The sequence below is a fragment of the Vombatus ursinus genome, unplaced genomic scaffold, assembly GCF_900497805.2.
Source record: "Vombatus ursinus unplaced genomic scaffold, bare-nosed wombat genome assembly UNPS02014818.1, whole genome shotgun sequence".
NCBI classification, from domain to species: domain Eukaryota; kingdom Metazoa; phylum Chordata; class Mammalia; order Diprotodontia; family Vombatidae; genus Vombatus; species Vombatus ursinus.
The window spans coordinates 61,697,103-61,719,394 of NW_020954596.1; the positions used below are offsets into that span (position 1 = coordinate 61,697,103).

The 22,292-nt window shown below is 35.3% G+C and overlaps 1 protein-coding gene across 1 annotated transcript in view; it reads right to left on the bottom strand.

Annotated features, from left to right (window-relative positions):
* Positions 1–2,232: 2,232 nt before the first annotated feature.
* PPAT (phosphoribosyl pyrophosphate amidotransferase) overlaps positions 2,233–22,292 on the bottom strand; it is a 46,912-nt gene continuing 26,852 nt past the window's right edge. The window contains exons 2-11 of the mRNA XM_027836481.1: positions 18,016–18,085; positions 16,293–16,499; positions 13,949–14,061; positions 13,635–13,780; positions 13,065–13,137; positions 11,951–12,102; positions 10,905–11,032; positions 8,901–9,122; positions 8,176–8,296; positions 2,233–2,910 (exon numbers count right to left, since the gene is read on the bottom strand). Of these exons, the coding sequence (XP_027692282.1) occupies positions 2,714–2,910; positions 8,176–8,296; positions 8,901–9,122; positions 10,905–11,032; positions 11,951–12,102; positions 13,065–13,137; positions 13,635–13,780; positions 13,949–14,061; positions 16,293–16,499; positions 18,016–18,085 (1,429 nt within the window). The 3' untranslated portion in view covers positions 2,233–2,713. The remainder of the gene's footprint in view (positions 2,911–8,175; positions 8,297–8,900; positions 9,123–10,904; positions 11,033–11,950; positions 12,103–13,064; positions 13,138–13,634; positions 13,781–13,948; positions 14,062–16,292; positions 16,500–18,015; positions 18,086–22,292) is intronic.

Below are 22,292 nucleotides of genomic sequence, written 5' to 3' on the forward strand. Positions count from 1 at the left end.
GTAGGAACTATGAAAGAGGAACACATTCCCAAATAGTTATATTAACTGACCAGTTGATGTTAACTGAAAAGTGAACATAAACCCTGTTAACAATATTGCTTGGGACACTATAAAAATTATTATTCTTATGAGACACCTTGAAATTCATCTCATATCGTATAAACATCTTTCATTCAGACAGATCACAAGTAAGTCATAAGAAGGCTAGTATATTTCTTGTGAAAACATCTTCCAAGTTTTCTTCAGTTCACAATGTTCTATTTACATAATTTATAAAGCAATTAAGCAAAATTTCATTATTGTGAAATAAAAGGACAGAAAAAAATTTAATCTGTAAAGTATGTAGACAATAAAATCTCTTATTACTATTTTTCCCCCATCGTAATACATAAAATCACTTCAACATTTAACAATGAAATGAAAACATGGGACAACATAAATGTCAAATCAGATTTTGGATTAGTATTTTCCCTGAGTCAAAGCTCGTAACAAACAACACTTGACTTAAAAGGCCCTGGCTCCCCAGTACCTACGTGCATAAAAATCATTTTGGCATTATACAAAGTTCATGTCCTAATGGTATTCCCTATCAAGAAGGTCTCTTTGAAAACAGCTGTTAGAGCCTCTGACACTGGGGAAAGGGCAGTTGGCAGCCCACAGAAAATGATCATTAAGTACATGGGGCTTGTCACCTGTGCTACTGGGCATGAGGACAAGCCAGAACAAATAAGTTTGCCAACTTTCTTGTGCGTCATTTTCACTTGTGGATAGCTGAACTGACGAAGGTAGGTGGTAGAAAAACTACCCAAGACCTATTTACTGCACGATGCTACATATTGCCTGGAGGTTATATATAAGTGACTATAAAATACACACCAGACAATAATAAATTATTAATAAAATTCTCAAATATGCTGGGTACCATAAAATACAGGGTTATATTCAGTTACACTAAGAAACCAAAATGATTTTATATATTTTAAATATATGCCCCAAAGGCTAGGGAGTTAAAATCTTTAAGGTTTGTTTTTTAAAATCTCTTCCAAAAGCCTAGAAATATCCTTAAAATATAACAAACTAGTAGAAAGTGGTGGCTGAATCATCACTAAGTGAACATGGGCTCAAAAATGTCAATTTTCCCATGATCCTTCAAATTAAAAAATAATTACTTTTAACTATCACTCTACTTAAATTATTCATCTTTTTGCATTTCTGAAAACATCATAACTGATCAGTTGAAAACATGAAAATCTGTCATGCTAACTACCAGACTAGCCAATGAGGATATAATGATTTAACAGGTCACAGTTGTCTAAAATCAAAAGGTAGAAAAACAGCCCTACTGTTGGGGATAAATTATTTTACTTCATTTCAAAGGGCTTTTGCTGGAGCACTTCAGACCTCCAGTTCAGAAAATAGGTCCAAACAACTACATATAAATGGGAGTGCCAAAATAGTTTCCAATCACTCTGTTCCTCTTCCCTATAGGGCCCAGAAGACATACTCTTACATCCATTTTTGTGACATTACAGCTGGGACATAGCAAGCAGTGAAATACAATTCAGCTTTACTCAAGAAGCCTGAATTGCAAAATAAAACACAATAAACTAAAGTGGTTCTTAGTTTATACCCTAGATCCATGGATTCTTTATTATTCCATGGGCAGTCTGGTGAAGCCTATATGGATCCCTTCTCAAATAACTTTCTTAAAAAACATTTTTTTTTCTCAATTACATGTAAACAAAATTTTTTTAAACATTTTTTTAAAATTTTGAGTTCCAAATTCTTTCCCTTCCATCCCCAACCCCCTTGAGAAGGCAAGCAATTTCTCAAATCACCTTATAAAAAAAATAAAATACATAAGTTTACTAAAGAAACCAATTGTAAGTGAAGACACCTATTAAAAAAAATTTTAACTACATGGATCCCATGTTACAAAGCCCTGGGCTAGACTATTATTTTATTTTTCAGTGGTAGAAAAATTTGGAGATATTAAGAATAAACAAATTATAATCTACAGTTCTGCATTTTCCATACAGAATGTCTCTACTGTACAAGTTACCATGGACCCCTCAATCTAATCTTTTGAGGGATGTTCTTGAAGTTATGAACACTACTGAAGTCACCTACCTTCTAACACATATACCAATACAGCATATGAGAAAGAACTCCCCCCTCCCATACTGCTATACTAAGCCACTGATTTATGAAGAAAGTTCAATTATGAAAGCATTCTGACATAAAATGAGGCAATTTATTCCTTAAATAAAAATAGTTTCAAATTCCATGAGAATTTTTTGGGCAAGTATGGTAACTGAAATCCCCTCATAGCACAAACTTCAATTTTGTCCTCAGTGTTCCCATTTAATGGTTTGAAATGAAATGTGTATAATCCCATTAACAGTGCCCTAAGAGTTTTACTGAACTATTTAATAAAGCTAAGAGTAATACCCAACATTGCTAGATAATATTACTTGAGTATGTTTAAGCTAGGAAATTCAGGAAATAAAAACACTTTGGTTTTCACATCTTATAAAAAAATACAAATAAATGACAAAATTACAAAGGCAAATAAAAGCATGTCACAGGATTTGAAGTGTTAAAGAATACTTTTAGTAACGCATAACTTGATTCATAATTTTTGATTTAAGTTCAATTTTATATCACATATAAAATATACTTCCCTCTTCCCACCCACAATCCCTTGACACATTCACCATTCCAACTTTACAGGATAGTCTCCAGTGAGACATGCTGTACAATGCCCATGCTTTTCAAAGTATTTCAGACCATTTCCATTTTCTTGAATTATATTTTCTTGCTCTTCTATTTTCTGCTTCTTCAATTTCATCCCTTCTTGCACGGATGATATTAAACCTTCCACGGACAGATATACAACACTGTTAGCCCCTGGGGAAAAGGAAAAAAAAAAAAAAGACTGACAGTATTTAAAAAAAAAAAGTACAAAGCAGGCCAAAAACCCGTTGGCTCTTCCGTGCCCATAAATTAAAAGGAAAGACTTCTTTTACACTTTCCACAAATGTTCTAAATCATAAATTATTGGCTAAGAGCTTCCCTAAGGTCAAAGAAACTTGATTTAGTCTAGAATGAATATAGACAACTTCAAGAGATTAACTCAAATAGGTAGAAAATGAAGACAGCAGAACATTCCAGGGAAGTAGATTGTGAATGCATAAAGAAGACAGCATACTGAGTTTGGGGGAAAGCTGCTGATTGGTCAAAACACAGAGAATGTGAAAAGGATGTTTTAAATAAGGCTATAAATACATATAAGAGACAAACTATGGATGTTTCTAAAAACCAACATGAGGGAGAATCTGTACTTTATCTTAGAAGGAGGAGATTTACTGATGATGCCTTTTGAGCAAGGGAGTGACGTGGTCATATCTATATTTCGGGGTCATTATTTTGGTAACCATGTATAAAGAATGGATTGGGAGAGATAGTAAGTAGACTATGCAGGAGTTACAATAGTCCAAGCAAAGAAAAGGGAACAGATCCACAAGAAGGTTATATTGAGAGGATTTGAGAAACGAGTATTTATGGGACAAGGGGATGGAAGAAGGAGGGAGTTGTAAAAGAGAAGCAAAGTGTCTAGAATGACTGAAGTAATGAGCCTGGGGAACTGAGGATGGTAATATTCTCAAGAGAAACAGGAAACGGAGTAGTAGAGAGAATGAGTTAGATCTTAGACATGTTGAATTTGAAGTCAAGGTTGAAATGTCCAACAGGGGACTTCCACTTCTGGGAGCCAAGATGGTGGAGTAAGAGGTGAGTCTCTCTTACCCTCCGTTATTAACCCCTGAAAGCATAGAAAATATCACCCCAGGACATCACAGAAAAATGCACAAAAATCTATTACAGCAGAGGGAAAGAAGGGAGGGAGATGAGCATTGTTTGAACCTTACTCTCATCAGATTTGGCTCAAGAAGGTAATAACATAATCAGTTAGCTATAGAAATCTAACATACCCTATAAGCAGTAGGAGGGAAAAGGGGAAAGAAAAGGGAGGGGGCTAATAGAAGGGAGGTGGGACTGAGGGAGACAGTGGTCAAAAGCAAAACATAAGTGAGGAGGGAAAAGGAGAAAGAAAAGCATAAATGGGGGGAAAAAAAGGATGGAGAGAAAAACACAGACAGTAATCACAACTGTGAATATGATATATAAATGTAATGGAATACTATTGTGCTATAAGAAATGATGAACAGGCAGACCTAAGATAAACCTGGAAAGACTTGTATGGTTTGATGCTGAGTGAAGTGAGCAGAACCAGGAGAACGTTGTACATAGTAACAGCCACACTGAGTGATGACTGACTTTGACAGACTTAACCCCTAACCCCTCCAGCAATACAAGAAGATGACATCTCCAAAAGCCTCATGATGGAAAATGCTATCCACATCCAAAAAAAAAAGAACTATGGAGTTTGAATGCAGATTGAAGCATACTATTTGCTATTTCTCTTCTTCTGTTGTGTTTTGTTTCGTCTTTCTGGTGGTTCCTCCTATCAGTTCTAATTCTTCCTTACAAGATCACTAATATGAAAATATGTTTAATAGGAATGTACATGTATAGCCTACATTACACTGTGCACTGTTTTGGGAAAGGAGGTAGGCAGGGAGGGGGAGAAAATTTTAAAATTCAAAAGCTTATGGAAGTGTCTGTTGATAAATCAAAATAAATAAAAATAAAATAAAATCAATTGAAATGTCCAACAGGCAGTGAGAAATATGGAATGCAACTATGGTGCTTTACATGGGATTATATTAGGGAGCAAAATTCAGGTGTTCCAGTTTTGGAAACTGAACTCAGCACCTTGGCCTCTGATATATTTTTTTAAGTTCCATTAAGATACATTTAATAACTTTAAATTCTCATCCACTCTCCCAATTTAAAAAACAAAACAGCTCCACATTAGGTTCTCCTGTAATATACAAGAAAGTTACCACTAAATTCTATCAGCTAGGTGTAGTCTCAGATTGTTGACACCAAGAAAGGTTCAGAAATACCTTCCTGGGACAATAGAGAACTCTTGGGAGCCAGACTTTCAAGAAAGGATTTGGGCTAGAACAGATAGTTTGGATTCAAGGGAGCTCAGGTTGTTTTAGGGTTTCAGTGGACTTGAGGAAGAAATTTTATTTGTAGTTATCGTGAGGAAAAGGCAGAGAAGCAAGAGTGGGCTACAGGCAGATAAGCATGCATGCCAGAAATTGGTGAAGAAATAGCCTAGAGCTGAGACTAAACTACATCACCAGTCATGGCATTTGGTAGGAATCAAACTCAGACACTTTTCCTTTTCTGTTTCCCCAGAGCACAGATATTACTCCAGCTGCAAACTCCATCCCAAACTTCTATAACTAGGCAAAATGTACACTTGCATTTTGCATTAATTTGATACTCCTGAGAAACAAAGACCGTAATTTAAGTCTCCAGAGAAGCTAGTCAGTGGGAGAAGAGATTGCATCATCCTGGGTACAAGGGAGGAAGTAACAGAAGTCACTGTAGCAATTAGAGAAATTTTCAGAAATTATTATAGAGCGTATCACACAGACTGCCTTTGAACCTGTAGAACATTAATGAGATAAGCCAATAACAGAGGTTTGTGAAGCTGGTATGTGTGATTTAGTGCACCTGAGAGACACGCTACAACAGACCCCAAACCCCACAGTTTCTACATAGACAACACACCATTTAATAAGTCATCGATCTAACAAAATTAGAGAAAAATAAATTAAGTAAACTAGCATATCAATGGGAAAACTAGAAATATAAACGTGCAACTCAAGTCAAAGTGGCACCAATAGGTATAACACCATGGTAGTGTCCAACCAGTACAGATATAAGGAAATTCTATCAAAGCTAACATATTAAAATGCTCAACCATCTGAGAACATTATATTTCACATTAAACAGTAAGAATGAACTGTTACCAAAATGGACATTCCACTAAAAATACTCAAAGCTTGCAACATAATGTTTAATACTAAATTAAGTTGTAATATAATAATGTAATCCTAAAAATATTCAAAGCTGGTAACAATTATTTTTCCTATATGCTGAGAATGGGTGACAATGTTATATCAGCAAAAATTATGTAACCATAAGCAGGATGTCCATAAGTAATTATTAAGAAGACTTCATAAAACATAATTCAGTTACAGATAAAACAGCTATGAAAAGGGGTCAACCAGAGCAAAACTGAACACAGAACAGATTAAGAAAAAGTAGTAGCTGACAGTGTGAAGATTTACAAATAATGGTGGTAGACTTTTATTTATATATGCACAGTTCAAGTCATACATTAGCTACTGTAGTCCTCACATGAATATAGATTAAAGTTTAATTTCAAAAGTCAGACCCTATATTACAATTTTAATTTAGTAAGAACATTTTAATTAACTTGAATGTCTTTTTTTAAAAAAATCAAAGCTCACTCTGCATTAAGGAGGCTTATACAGGCCAATTTCTAAGTGGTCTGGCTTATTTACAAATGGTTCAAATTCCATATAGAGGATACACCAACCTTTACATATCCTTCACTCAGTTTCCTGAAGTAGTTACTACTACCAATTCTGTACTCCTTGTGTCCTGTAGTTTTGTTGGTGTTAATCAATAAGCATATATTAAGCTCCAACAATAGCTAGTATTTACGTTGCTTTAAGGTTTACAATGCACTTTACCAATATTTTGTTATATCCTCAAAACAATCCTAGGATATAAGGGCTATTATTACCCCACTTTACTCTGAGTAGGAGTTGATGAGAAAAGACCTTCCAATCACAGGAAATGGCATTTGCAAAGACAGGTTTGAACCAAAATGGTGGCTATGCTGAGTAAAGAAAAAGAGTTAGACACTAAAGGTGATACAGGGATAGAAACAAGATTTCACCACTAACTGCATATGATGGGTGAGGCAAAGGAAGAAACTGAGTCTAATGCTGGAATTTCAGTCTTACCTGGGAGAACAGAAGAATGGTGGTTCTATTAATGTAAATAAGGAAGTTCAGAAGAGAGGTGGGGAAGAGCACGCATCACTTGAATTTTACTTTCATCTGAACTATTCAAAGGAGGATACAATACACACAAAGTTTTGCATAGAAAAATCTGGAAATTAACAGGGAAACAGAAGGGAATGGGGAGAAAGAGAATAAGGAAGAGGACAGATTCAAAGAAGGATTAGTCATAAGCAAAACAAATTGCATTTGAAGAATGGATCATGAAGAAGGGTTTAAAAGGTAAAAACCTCTGGCTAGGGTCTAGGTGAGGGGAAGAGAAGGCAGTGGAGCAGAAGATGACTACATCAAGGATGGAATATTAGTACTGAGCACACTCCTATCTCACCTTCTGTGTAAGACGGGGAGCAACCTGTTCCTAAAGAAAGGAACAAGTATAGGATGGAGAGAAATATGCAATTAATAAGCAGGACAGACTAGAAGGCAGGACCTAACAATGTTATTCACAAGAAACACATTTGAAACATAAAAGTCAGTGTTAAAATACAGGAATAGAATAAAATCTGTTATGCTTCAACTAAACTTGAAGATATAGTAAGATAAGGCAATAGAAAAAATTGATTTGATTAAAAACTACATCATGCTGAAAGGTACCATAATAAGTCAATATCAATAATCAATATTTAACATATTTGCACCAAGTGGTATTGCATCTACATAATTAAAGAGACTGTTAAATACTTAGTATTGTCATTTTGAGTAACGAGGTCATAATGCTTCTGTTTTTGTCTAATCTATTGTTTGTAAAAAACCAATGGAATCTCCAGAAACATGTATAAAAATACAAGTAATTTAAACTACTGTTTTAGACAAATAATGAACAATATTCTTCAGGAAAAATGCCTATGTTATAGCTGTATGGTCTTTAAATTACAGTGCTTACAGTAAAAAGAGAAACTTAAACAAGGTTCCTGCTTTAACTGAATTAGTGATATAACAACCTTAGACAAAGTAACAACTCTTGAATTTTTAGGGTTACCATGTGCATACTGAGGTTAATATTTGCAACATTTAAGTTTGTCAGATTTTAAGGAAATCAAAGATCTGTGAAAGACGTTTTTTAACTATGAAGAATGATATAAATGCAAACTAATATTTTTATTAATGGTAATTAAAAATAAAATTTAAACTTATCACCCACCTATGTATTTTGCAAGATCATCAAATTCAGGTCTGTTGGCAATAAGCTCTTCTTTTGTAGGAATATTTATTCCCATGTAGCATGGGAATCTTATTGGTGGTGAAGCTACTCGAATGTGTACCTTGACAAGAAGATATTTTAGGAAGGTAAAATTCTGGTTATTGAGATAAGGTAACATCATACAAAATTACTGTCCCAAACTTTTAGAATAACTGTTTAAGACCTATCGAGAAAACTCCAATATTTTTTGCATTAAATCAATGGCACCTCATTCACCCCACAATATGCAGCCTTCAAATTTTCCCGTTTTAAAGACCTACAGAGAAGAACCTTATTCTTTATGTTTAACAAATCTCTTACCTTCATCTTTTTCCTCTGGTTCTGTTTTAATGGAAAATGGTCATTATTTTTAATAAAAGAAATTTATTTTTCATAAAAGAAATTCTCCAAAAAAAAATTACCATTTGATGTCCTATCAAGAATAAATGGATCTTTCTTTCTAGGGGCCCTGAGCAGACCCTCCCCTATCTGCTGTGAATTTTTCTCAGCTCCTATTTAAAGACCCTTTCCTTCTGTCCTGGTCTTCATGTTATCCTTGTTCTTCATAAGCTACTGTTTTTATTACAGCTTCAACTGATCTTTTCAAAAAATTAAATAATTTAAATGTTTTTATATTACTACTAACTTCTTTATACATCCCATCAACAAAATGAAAAAATTCTTACCTCTTTTGCTCCAGATTCTTTGAGCAACTTAATTATGGGTGAAATGGTATTGCCTCTTACAATGGAATCATCTATTAGAACAATACGTTTGCCTTTAAAATTATCAGAAAGGACTCCAAATTTTTTTGCCACACCTAGCTGTCTTAATCTCATATTTGGCTGAATGAAGGTTCTGCCTACATATCGATTTTTACAAAGTACTTCTACATATGGAAGACCACACTGTGAAAGAAGAGAAAAAAAAAGATATAATGGACTAGATACACAAGTAATATTACTAAAATGATCCACATATTAACAGAGCTTCAATATAAGATGAGAAAACATGTTTATAGTATACAAAAAATTACTTTTGTTGTTTTAGAATAACTTATGAAGTTTTGGCACACCCCCCAAAACTTTAAATTAGATAATAAGAAGGGTTAACTGAAGATCAATCATGTGAAAATAGAATTTTATTGGGGCAACTAGGTGGTGCAGTGGATAGAGCTCCGAACTTGAAGTCAGGGGGACCTGAGTTCAAATCTGGCCTCAGACACTTGACATTTACTAGCTGCATGATCCTGGGCAAGTCACTTAACCCCGATTGCCTCACCAAAAAAAAAAAAAAAGGAAAAAAAGGGAATTTTATTAATTACTATGATGGCATTTTGAGTAAGAAGTGGAGATTTGACAAGTTTACTTTGAGTTTTCCTGATGGTATGTCTAAGTTGGCCTCTTCTCAGCTTGCACCCATTACTCCTGATTCTGCCATCTAGGCAGCTAGCTAGGTGGCCTAGAAGATAAGAGTTCTGGGCCTGCAGTCAGGAAGACTCAAATTCAAATATGGCTTCAGATATTAGCTGTGTGACCCTTGGCCAATCACTTAATTTGTCTCCCTCAGTTTCTTCAAATATGAAATGGAGATGATAATAGCACCTGCTTCCCAGAGCTACTGTGAGGATCAAATGAAATGTCTGTAAAGTACTTATTAGCACTCCATATGCTCTTAATAAATGTCTGTTGTTTTCTCTTTCCCATTCTGCAACTCTGGAACCAAACACAACAAATCTAATCTCTCCTTAACATGACAGCCCTTCAGATACTTAAACACAACTATCACTCTTGTCTAGGTAAAATATTCTCAATTCCTTCAACTGATTCTGGGACTCAATGCTATTCATCATGCTGGTGGACACTCTTCACCTGATTCACCTGTGGACACTCTTCAGCTGATTAATATCCTTCCCAAACCATGGTGCCCATAACTTAACATCCTAATACTCCAAATAAGATCTGTTCAGAGTACAGTAGAATGAGATATCATCTCCCTAAATCTTAGAAACTATGCCTCTTGCAATGCAGCTGAAAAACACATTAGCTTTTCTGATTGTCACAACACACTACATGTTAAGCTTCAAGTCCACTAAAACCACCAAATTTTTATCAAAATTCCTTTCTAATTGTTCCTCCCCCATCTTGTACTTATGGAGTTAATTTTTAGACCCAAATGTAGGTTTTACATTTATCCCCCATGGACTATCATATTACGATATTCAGCACAATATTCTAACTTGTCAAAATCCTCTTGAACCCTGCCTCTGGCATCCAACATGTTAGCTATCTCTCACAGATTTGTGCAATTTGGTCAAGAAGAGAACCTTAAGATACCTACTGGAATACTCCTACCACGCTAATATTACATTAACAACTAAACATGTAACATTAGGTCTAGAGACAGAAAAACTCTTAATGAGTTTTATTGAGAATACAGCATTTGAAACATTTACATGAAAACAGTATCCCTTTAAAATATGGCGATCTAAAAGTAAGCTTGGCAAGTTTATAATTACTTCTGGACTGAAAATATTTCAGAACCTCCTAAAGAAGGTAATAACTAATAATAGGTCCCACCCTTACAAACCTTTCCTTCCTTAACTATCCCTAAAGTAAAGCATTACTAGGTTCTTTTATGTAATTGCCATTAGAGTCACCAATTGGATAAAAAAACTAAGAAAAAAATACCTTTCCTGCATAACCAAGTGCTGCTGGCGTGGCTGATTCAGGAACAGTGCTAACCAAGTCTGCATCCACAGGTGCTTCAATTGCCAGCTGCTGACCGCAACGATGTCTAACTGTATATACCATCTGACCTGATATGATTAAAAGAGAATTATTCTGACCATTAATACTTCACGTAATCTAATACTGATATTGGACATAATTCCTTACAATGTGTTATGAAAGCCAAAAGAAAAACAAGTCTACCACATCCTGAGAAGGCTACCACAATGAGAAGGGTAGATCCATAACTCTTACCAAGGAAAATAAATCTAAAAATTTAATTAAAGGTAAAGATCATAAAGAGGAGCTGTGATAATTTTAACTTGTGTGTTTCAGACCAGAGAGCTTTGGTTCTTTTATGGAAAATCAAGCTACATGGCCTTTAGAACTCCACTAGGGGTTGCAGAAGTGCCCAAGTAGAGGAACAGAGGCTGAAGTGACTTTTAATTGCTGTAGCCATTCTGGAAATTAATTTGGAACAAGGCACCAAGTCACCAAACTGACCCAGCAATACCACTACTAGGCCTAAACCCCAAAAAGATTAAAGAAAGATGAAAAGGACTCACTCTTACCAAATTATTTATAGCAGTTGTTTTTGTAGTGGCAAAGAAAGGGAAACCAGCACAGTGACCATTAACTGGGGAACGGCTGAACAAATTATCAACGCAATGGAATATTACTGTACCTTAAGAAATTATTAAAGGGACATTTTCAAAAACACTTGGAAAAACTTGTAAAACTTTAGAGTGATGTAAGAACACAAAATTTATACAATAAAAACAAAACTAAAGAAAATGACTTTATAAGACTTAAGACAGGTAAAGAATACTAACTACCTCCTGGCAGTGAGGTAATAGACTCAAGATTAAGAATAAGAGAGAAACACACACAAGACAAGATGAGACAAGAAACTTAGCTGAAGGTTTAGACAATTTCTTCTGAGAAGGGTAAGGAGACATCTAATAAGATAGCTATATAACCTAAATTAATAACATAATGTTTCTTGCCTTCAAATATACTATCCGGTCTTGCAAAATAAACATATTCAAAGATACAGAAAGCCACTGGATCTCCTCCAGACCTTGGTACAGTATCAAGAGTTTGAACGTTATGTCTGGATATTTTCACAATTTCTCCTGGCAAAATTTCACGATAATACCTTGCGGGGGGAAAAACAACATAAGTAAAATTTTTCTTTAAAAATGTAAGTCCTAAAAACCAATGAAAACCAATATTCACTACTTGAAAATTTATAACATATATCTACAACAGGATAGTATCATGAGTAGTACCAAAGTATAATTGTACCTGTATTAAGTTGTATTTAAGTACCCTGCAAGCAAAAACATTTATTTTCTTTCTATTTATGCTATGTATATTTATGTTCCCCCAATTAGTATATAAGCTCAGTGAGAGCACTGTAGTTGTAATCCCTAGGCCTCCCACAGTGTCTGGACTATATTATATGCTTAATAAATATTTGTTGATTGAGTAATTCAAAAGAAAACAATGGCAATGCAAAGACTAAAGGTATTTATTACAATGGGCCACCAAAAGGAAGGTTCTGCCAAATAATCATTTGCAAGTATTCTTAATTTGTTAATGAGGCTTTTCTTAAAAAATTGAAAGTCTATTTTTAAAAGAACCTGCTATTGGAAATTAGGAATGTTTTGCCACATTAAGTATTTTCCTACAAATAATCCTATAAATATTTTTAAGATCAGATACTAAACCGCAAGAGGCAATAAAAAGTGAACTGGAGGGGCAGCTAGGTGGCGCAGTGGATAGAGCTCCAGCCTTGGAGTCAGGAAGTTCAAATCTGACCTCAAACACTTAGAAGCTGTGTAACCCTGGGCAAGTCACTTAACACCTATTCCCCCCCCCCCCCCCCCGAGTTTGGACTTGTGTTCAAAAACTGCCTCTGCCACTTACTACCTCTCTGACCTTGAGCAAATTACTTAACCCCTTCTGGGCCTCAGTGTCCTTACCTGTAAAATGAAGGGCTCGAATTATATGACCTTTAAGGCCTTTCCAAGTATATATCTATGATCCCTGAAGTTCTCATTAGCAATTCAGTTATCACTGAAGATATTAAGTCTTAATACATTATAAAGGACTTACACTGCCCCAATAGATAAAAAACTGCAGGATTCAGATGATACCACCCATCCTTCAGTTTCAGAATTATTTCTTCCTATAAAAGGTAAAAGATTAATCTGGTTAAAGTATAACAAAATTATACATTTAAAGACTGAGGATGGTTAATTAATGAACAAACCATACAAGGTGTAGAATTTTCATTTCCATTAACTCAAGGTCTATACAGGTTCTTACATGGTTTGGGACAGATGAAAAATTAAATGATCCCTTGAGTTCCCTTCTAATACTATGATTTGCTAGAATAAGTATTTTCCAAGAGAAAAAAGAAAATAATCAAGTGATATTTCAGAACTGGAAAAATGCTATATATCAGCTGAAGATTTAGTTTTACATTTTCTAATCTGAAGTGGCAGATGAGTAAAGGAACAAATCCACAGACTACTGACAAGAGGTCACAAGAGCAGAAGCTATTATCAAACCCGTCCCTTGGCAGATTAAAGTAGCGTGCTTTACCTTCTGGCACTTCAAAGTAACCACTCTGGATTTCTTTTTCAATTTTAGATAATTTCTCTTTATTCCACAGATTTTTACCTCTTCCATTTATATCGGATACAGGAATAAGACGTCCAATACACAGGGGACGATTTCCATAAGGATCTCTTACTGCATAAATAACATCTCTGTGCATAATAAGCAATGAGTATGATGTGGGGGCTTCCTTCATTAAATTTTTAATCCTGAAATGAGAGATTTAAATTATGCCTATACCGATTTACTTATATTATAAATTTATACCTATCATATATAGAGATATCTACTTATATAAATAAACAGATTTTGGTAATAGATACAGCTCAAAGCAATGTTTTTTAGTCCTGTCAATCCATTTTACTTTTACAGAATACCTTGCTACCCAGTCAGGGCTGTCATCTCTTTCATGTGGAGGTGTGTATGCCAGCAACTGGGTGATCATTTCACTGTCAGAACCTGTTGACAGTCCGACACCATGACGCAGAAGCTATTTTAAAAGAAGAAAGGGAAAAGAAGGAATTAACAATTAGCTAAAACTTTAAGGTCTACTGGTCTTTATGATGTTTATGGAAGAAATGATATCAACACAACATCACAAATTATTTAGGAATAGTAACACTTTATCCAAACTTAACTGTAGGTTCCAAAAGGAGAGGTAGTAAAATGACCACAAAAATTGAGCAGTTAGCACTGTAGAGGGGCATAATTACAAAACATTAACCTCAAGAGGTTAATGATGTAGAGCTGGATATAAAAAGCAGAGGTATGAAATATTTTAATAGGATAGAATTAAGTATCTAAATAAGTACTACAGAAATAAGCATTACAGCCGTTTTGAACAACAATAGCATGGGTTTGATACATAATAGAAGACGTCCAGGGAGATGTGAGGCTGGAAAACTCAGTTCCTACCTCAAACCCAACAAAGATGATAAAAGAAAATGGCATCCGCAGAAGGGTTACATGAGAGTAGGTACACTAAGTGCACTGCTCACTGAACAAACTGTGGTACATGAATGTAATGGAATATTACCGCACCAAGGGAGATGACAAATGAGACACTAACATGGGAAAACGAGTACAAACTGATGCATATAAAATGAACAAAACCCGAACACGATTTGATGACAATAACATGAGGGAAAACAAATCTGAAAGACACCAGAATTCTGATACAAACTGTGAACAATAATGACTTTGACAGAATAATGATGAAGCAGGCCTTCCCACCTCCAAGGAGAGAGGTAAAGAACTGGAGATACGAAATGATATAGGGACACATGCTCAGATGTAGTTGATGCATTGATTTTACAGGGGAGTGCTTCTGTTAGAGTGTTGACGCTAGCGGGTAGTGAGAAAACTGAAGAAAAAAATGGGAGCATTGACAAAACTTCTAGCAAAAGGAAATAAATGTGCAGGAGAGGGCACAAACCAAGAGGATAATTTTATCGCTATTTTGTTGAATGTGTAAAATTACAGATAGGGACCTAGAAGGGATTTTAAAAGCAATCCAGCCCAAACCACTTATTTTACAGAGGAGGAAACTATGGCCTAGGGAGAAGTGACCTGCCTATGGTGAAGATCTGACTTCTCACTGACTCCTGATCCCACTCTGTCTTCTTAGTTCTCTTTCCACTGTACCAAAGCAAACGATATATATAACAGAAAGTCACAATTTCTTATATAACACTCTCTTATTCTTTGTGTAGTGAAGTGCTTGTGTTTGTTGACTGTTCAATGACAAAAAAAAAATCCTTAAAGGATATGGGACATGCAATGGGCAGGATTAAAACAGGCAGAATGGGAAAAAATTATTCTAGATAGTATGAAGAACATGAATAAAAGGAGAAGCAGAAATAACCACAGCTTGTTCAAGGGTCTGGCTATGTATGATCCTGTTCTGGCTAAAGCAAAAGGAATTAGCATTAAATTATCTGCCAAGAATTATTGGCAAATAAATTTGGCAAAATAAATTTGGTCGTATGAAAATATTTAGTGAATAGTTATGAAGGATAAAGGAAAAGGTGTCAGAGGTAAATCAAGATTTTGAACCTGGAAAAAGTGATAAAGGGTAGAGCAATTAGCAGAAATAGGAAGCTAGATTTGTTTTTGTTTTTGTGGACTTTGACTTTGAAAATGTTGAATGTGAGATCTCATTTGGCACCAACGGATCTAACATACAATTCCCTAGCAAACAATGAAGGTTTCATCCTGATATTTGATGAAAAGTATGAACTAATGATACAATTCTGGGTGCCATATGCAAGTGGGAGTTATTAAAGTTATAACAATGAATTAGCACAGAACAGATGAAGGAAAAGAGCTGAGAAACTAAGTCTTAAGGAAATTTCCAAGGATGAGTAATAAGGACAAGGTACCAAAATGAATTAATCTTTCTTTTTATCCCTGTTCTCAGGCGTTATGTTTTAACAGCCTAAGACTGTTTTCAATTTCTTGACTTTATATTGTATTTTCTATTTCTTATGCTTTGAGAATGGAAATAATGGAGGGAGAGAGAAAAGGGGGTTGCTGAAGAGTCCTTCATATCCTATAAAATTCCCCTCTACTTATATGACCCATTTAAAAAACATTCCTTATCAAATTATCTTTAATGTTCTCTAAGCAGAGATGGCTATCTAATATTACGACAACATACTTTCCCAACTCAATCATAAAAATTCACCACTGAGCCCTCAAAAAAGCACTTAAAACACTCACCTTTCGCCTCAGATGTACAGAGTTTATTAATTCTCCATTATGTGCCACAGCAATCTTCCCATGGAGTGTTTCAACAACAAAGGGTTGACAATTTTCTAATTCACAGTTCCCTGTGGTGGCATACCTTGTGTGACCAATTCCAAGGTTTGAAACATATAGCTTCTTCAAATTATCTTCAGTAAATACATGATTTACAAGACCCAGTCCCTTGTAAAATAAATGTAAATTTATTAATTTAAAGGAAAACAGACTAAGACAGTCACTTACTTAATTCAAGCCAAGAAGTATTTAAGTGTCATTAATTTATATTAATGTTCCAAGAGACTGTGCTAGGGACAAAATGATAAAGACAAAAACAGTTCTTGCCCTCTGCTAAACAATTGGAAAAGTACTTAAGAGTGCTAAAAAGCAATGCTAACTTGGCAAATAACTTATTCTTTATTTCTATTTACTAGATATGCTGACAAAGTTATTTTTTAAAACAACAATAGAACAAAAAAGATTACTGAATACTGTCAAAAACTAGATGCAAATAAACTTGAAAATTTTGACTGAAAAGGAGCAAAACAAACTTTATTTATTTTGAAAATCACAGAAAGGTTCAGGGAATTGGAAGAATAACCTCTTGGTTTAAGTAAAAGTCATATATTCTTCTCATAGTAAACCACAATTATCCCATGGATATGTTATAAGTTAAAATTATGTTGATCTTCCCAGTCCACCACCAGTTACAAGCTCTTGTACATCCGGGGCAAAAGCAGGTTCTTTAGGAAACAGCTAAACAACAATGGATATGGAGGTGGGGTTAGAATTCTAGCTCTGCTAATTCACTGCCTGTGCGACCCTGGACAAGTCATTAAACTTTCCAGCACTAGATGACACCACTAACAGATCTTCTACCTCCTTCTGAGTGTCAATCAACCAACCAAGCACCTATCAAATGATTCCTTATACAAAAAGAATCAAAACTTGCTATCAGTAAAAGTAAATTTCCCCATAAAGAGTATCAGGACAGAGAATGCTTATCACACTTAAATAATCTACATTTCATGATAAGACAATGAGAAATAAAGAGATCAAAACTCCTATGCTTGGTATGGGCATGATTTCTTCCCCTCCCCTCCCAAAACTATAAGAGAAACAAGACTCTTTTTGGAAGCAATATAATAAACATTTAGGCTCTAATTCACTTTGGGCCTGCGTAACCAAAAAAGGAAAATTCTTAACCCTAATATTACTTCCTTAAAGGTCTACCTCCTCACTTTGAGATACTACAAAGCAGAAATTTAAATTCAAAGAATGCCACAATTTCCCAAAATAATTGAACACTTACTGCTTTTATGAAGAGCAGCACATAGAAACAGAAAAAGACATACAGTAACTTTAAAAATCCCATTACTTCTTATTGCATGCTTATTTATTTTTCCACAAACTGCTAATTGTATTTTTTTAAATTATATTTTCTTCCAGTTTATTCTCTCTCTCTTTTTTTTTTTTGGTGAGGCAGTTCAGGTTAAGTGACTTGCCCAGGGTCACACAGCTAATAAGTGTCAAGAGTCTGTTCTGAGACTGGATTTGAACTCAGGTCCTCCTGACTCCAGAGCCAGTGCTCTATCTACTGCACCACCTAGCTGCCCCTGCTAACTGTATTTTTAATAAAATTATGATTAACTTGGTTTTAATGACAACCAGGAAATATGAAAATGAAAACATATGACATTACCTTATGGGTTCGAATTGTTGGCATTAAACTATATCCATCACTTGTCACAATCCCAGCACTCTCCTGACCCCTGTGAACACAAAAGGTATCACTGTTCAAACTACCTACTTGATAAACTTTGTTGAATACATACACACACTTACATAATCACACTGTATTTAAGTATATATATATATGTGTGTGTGTGTGTGTATGTATGCATGTATATATTACATTATACCATTTTAATACCCTGCTCAAAAACCTTCAGTGACTTTCTATTGCCTGAAGAATAAACTAGGGAACCCTTAGGTTGACTTTGTTCAGTTCTCCAAAACAAGGCCCTAACATCTTATTCCATACCCCTCACCTTCCTGCACTCCACCTGACAGTCCAACTCGATTAACTCACTGTTCCCCAATCTTGATCTGCAATCTCTCCCCTGTTTATATTTGTAGGACTGACCCCAAGTCTGTAATATATACCATGTGTCTTTTAAAATCTCTTTTTCATTGAGCTGAGGACAAGTGTACCACCCCTATTTTCCTGGAGCTCTTTCTCTAGAATTCTCCTTTGACCCTTAGACGTGCCTATATATAAGTCACAGCCCTTCTGTAATCACCTTGAGAGCCTGGGAGTCTGGTTTTTCATCTCTCTATTCCCTAGCACAAGGGCTTACACAATACCTTGTACATAGTAGGATCTCAACAAATATTTAAATGGCAACAGAGTAAGTTTATGCATCCACCACATAAAACCAACTTGACTTTTTTTGACCACATTAATTCAGTCTGACAAAAGGCTCAATTTATTGAAAAGTTGGTTGATTAGCATTCAGATCTAAATTTATCTTCCAAATGTATATAAATTACTCAGCTTCTTCTGTTAAATATTTTTAATTGAATATTTCCCACCACCTATCTTAAGAACTGCTTCCTTAGCTATAATTAATGTTAAAATTACCAATTGTCCTTTCCATCATAGTATTATGGAAAGAGTACTGGATAGAGTCTGAAGATACTGTGGAGTTGTGGATAAGTCACATTAATATCTATTACTATTGGTTTCTTTCTGTCAAGATTGTGATAATATCTACACTATTTACCTCAGGGTTGTGAGCAAAACATTTTGCAAACTAAAAAGCAACTACACAGATGTAGATATTTATCTCCTTAGTATATAAATTACAAAAAACTGGCATGTTAAAGTCATTAGGCCAAACTGGTATCACTAGGATCAGTAAAGCTGCCTTTCAGTTAATCTGTGAGGATTTTAGTAAATCTTATTGGGTAAAACAGTATAGTATGTAAGAAAGAGCTAAAAATAAAAAAAATTTTAATGTTTAATTGTCCTTTTTTTTTAATGGAGTGTAGGTTACCCCTCTTGCAGATACCCAGAAGCCTAACCATCATTTACATCTTCGCTCCTTAATCACAAAGCCTGCTTATTTGGCAGTTTCTCAAGTTACACCCTTCAGGCAGCTTCAACCAGTTAAACTAGATCCTTTCAGCTCTGTGGAGCTTATTGACAACCAGTCGTCTGGTTTCCTAGGAAACAAAATCTTGGCCAGAAATAGTGAATCATTTCCAGGTCACTTTCAACATGGAGAGTGGAGCAGGAAAGCATTGGACTGAAGGGGAGGTTAAAGCTTTGCTAACTGTCTGGTCGGAAAAAAATATAAGGAAGCAACTTTATGGAACACTAAGAAATAAAGGAATATTCATTTACATCGCCAAAAGACTTCAGGAAAAAGGCATTTTCAGAGACTGGAAACAGTGTCGGGCAAAGTATAAAAATCTGAAGTATGAATACAGGACAGTTAAATATGCCCACAACTCTGGGGATCTCTCTAAAACTATGAAGTTCTTTCATGACCTGGATGAAATACTACAATATGAGCCTGTCTCACAATTAACAGAGGATGAAGACAGCAGGTACCTGGCAACTGAGACCCAGCTGGACATAAGTAAAGCTCCAAAGAACACGAAAGGTAAAAAGTATTCCTTCTATGTTTTATTTCTAATAACGAGCTGTTAAAATGCAGGGCTTTAAGTATATGTTATACATATATAGCTTGGAAGCAAAAGTAAAAACAAATTTAAAAATCCAGTATCTAATTTATGCTTTGCATATAAAAAGCACCATTACAATCTATAAAAACAGCATAACCTCATTAAAATGACTAACTGCTCCTTGAGCATTTGTTAGAAATGTCTATCCTTTAAAATCTGGATTGAACCCTGAATCACTCACAGCATGTTCTCAGCTTATCAAAAAGCTACAAAAACAAATTGTTGCATTATATTTTTCCACAACTCAAAATCAGGAGTTCGTTTTTTCACAATATTTCAAAAAATATAAAGCAATAAATTCAACTTGGGCCTCAGTTTAATCAGCTGTAAAATGAGAGGGGGTTACAACACCTGATTTGAGATGTTTCCAGGGCCTCTTCTAACTGAAACAGTTCTACTTTTAAGATTTTTATCTAAATTAGTTTATGTTAATTAATAAAACCACTATGAAACTACACGTTATTCACCATTTACTGTTCTTTACACTGGGGCCACCTGCAGTCATTCTGATCTATATCTTGTTACTGGACCCAGATGGCTCTAGATGAGAAAGTGAGGCTTGGTGACTTTGCACAGCCCTCCCTCACTTAAGTCCAATTCACTTCCAAGTAATGGAAGTGATTGTCACTTCAAGGACCTGATGTCATGGTCCTCTTTTGAACCAAGGACAAACAACAACTTTCCATTATTTACTGCAGCACTGAAAGTGACTGTGATTTAGAAATTGGGGGGGGGAGCAAGGGGGAGCGGGAGAGAAGAAGAGGGGATAAAATGAGAAGTGTTGTCCTGCACTGCTTGGGGTATTGGTAAATTAGATTCCCCCCCCCCCCCCCCCCCCCCCGTGCACAAGTACATTAACATCATATTATATGGAGGATGGCAGTAGGCAAAGGGGGGAAAAATCAAATTGTGATACATGAATTCATAAGCCAGTATTTAATAACAACTGCGGCAGCTGACATTTATAGAGTATTTGCTTTATTCACACACATTGTCTTTGTTGATAAAGACAAATCAATCCAATACATTTAGTGGAAGACCATGTACCCTTCTTCTCACCCCTCAAACTAAATTTAAGTTTTTCATTTCTCAACAAAGTTCAATGTTTAAATTTCTATGAGGATGAATGAATTTGATTCACATTATTGACATACTCTAAACAACTGCATTTTTAAAGAAATCTTATTGGACAATGACATTCTAAACCATTTCTAAGCACTCCAGTTATTTGACTTAAGCAGACCACAATGGGGCAAGCTCCTTACCAGCAAGGGATATTTTCCCCCCTTCCTAGCTTCCCTTTACCATCTTCCTTAGAAATGATCCTAAGAACTTTCCTGAGGATTATAATGAGCAAAGAGAGAAAAAATAATAAACATAATAAGGGGAAGAGAGGAAGGAGGGTGGATGCTCTGCAGAGGATGTGGTCCTTCTACTAAGGGGAGGATTCTTCTTTGCAAAAGGCCATTTAGAAAATATCTGGGCCATTGTGACCCGATTAGCCTCACTCACAGCTTCCTATTGTTGAGAAGTAGTAATAGGTGGCCACAATGTTTATGCTCCTTTTCCCTTTTTCAATACAGGGTAGCTCTGAAAGGCTGGGCATATTTTTTGAGGTGCCAAGACCCCTATAGCATAGCAACTGGATCCAAAAATACCTGTTTGGAGAAGGGAATAACTAACTACCAAGGAAGGCATTTAATACCATTTATGAGAAGAGGAGCAAAGCAATAGACTAAGATGAGGATATTTTGTTACAGTTGTTCCATGTGTATTATTTGATTTTACTGTTGTGGAAAAAGTATCAAGGAATTGGAGCTTTCAGGCAAGTTATAAGGAGAATGGGAAAGTGCCTTCCTTGACCAAAGAGGGTTTTGGAGTCAGAATCCATTACCTTTCCCTTTCTAGGTGATACTCATATTTTCTAGTTTTTCAAGGGCAAGTTATAAAATACTCAACAATGTTCAAAGCTTAAATTTCTATGAGGATGAATGAATTTATTCATATTAATGATATCCTCTAAGTAATTAGAAATCTTTTTTGACACTGACATTTTGAAATTGGTTTAGACCCATTCAAAATCTTAATTTGATTTCTATATAAAGCTTTTTATAGGTGCAAGGAATTAGGGCAAGCTGTAATTAAAATCATTTCAGAACTGCTAGGGAGTCAGTCACTAAGAATGACCTAGCTTCTATAACTAGTGCAAAGTTTGACCACTACTAT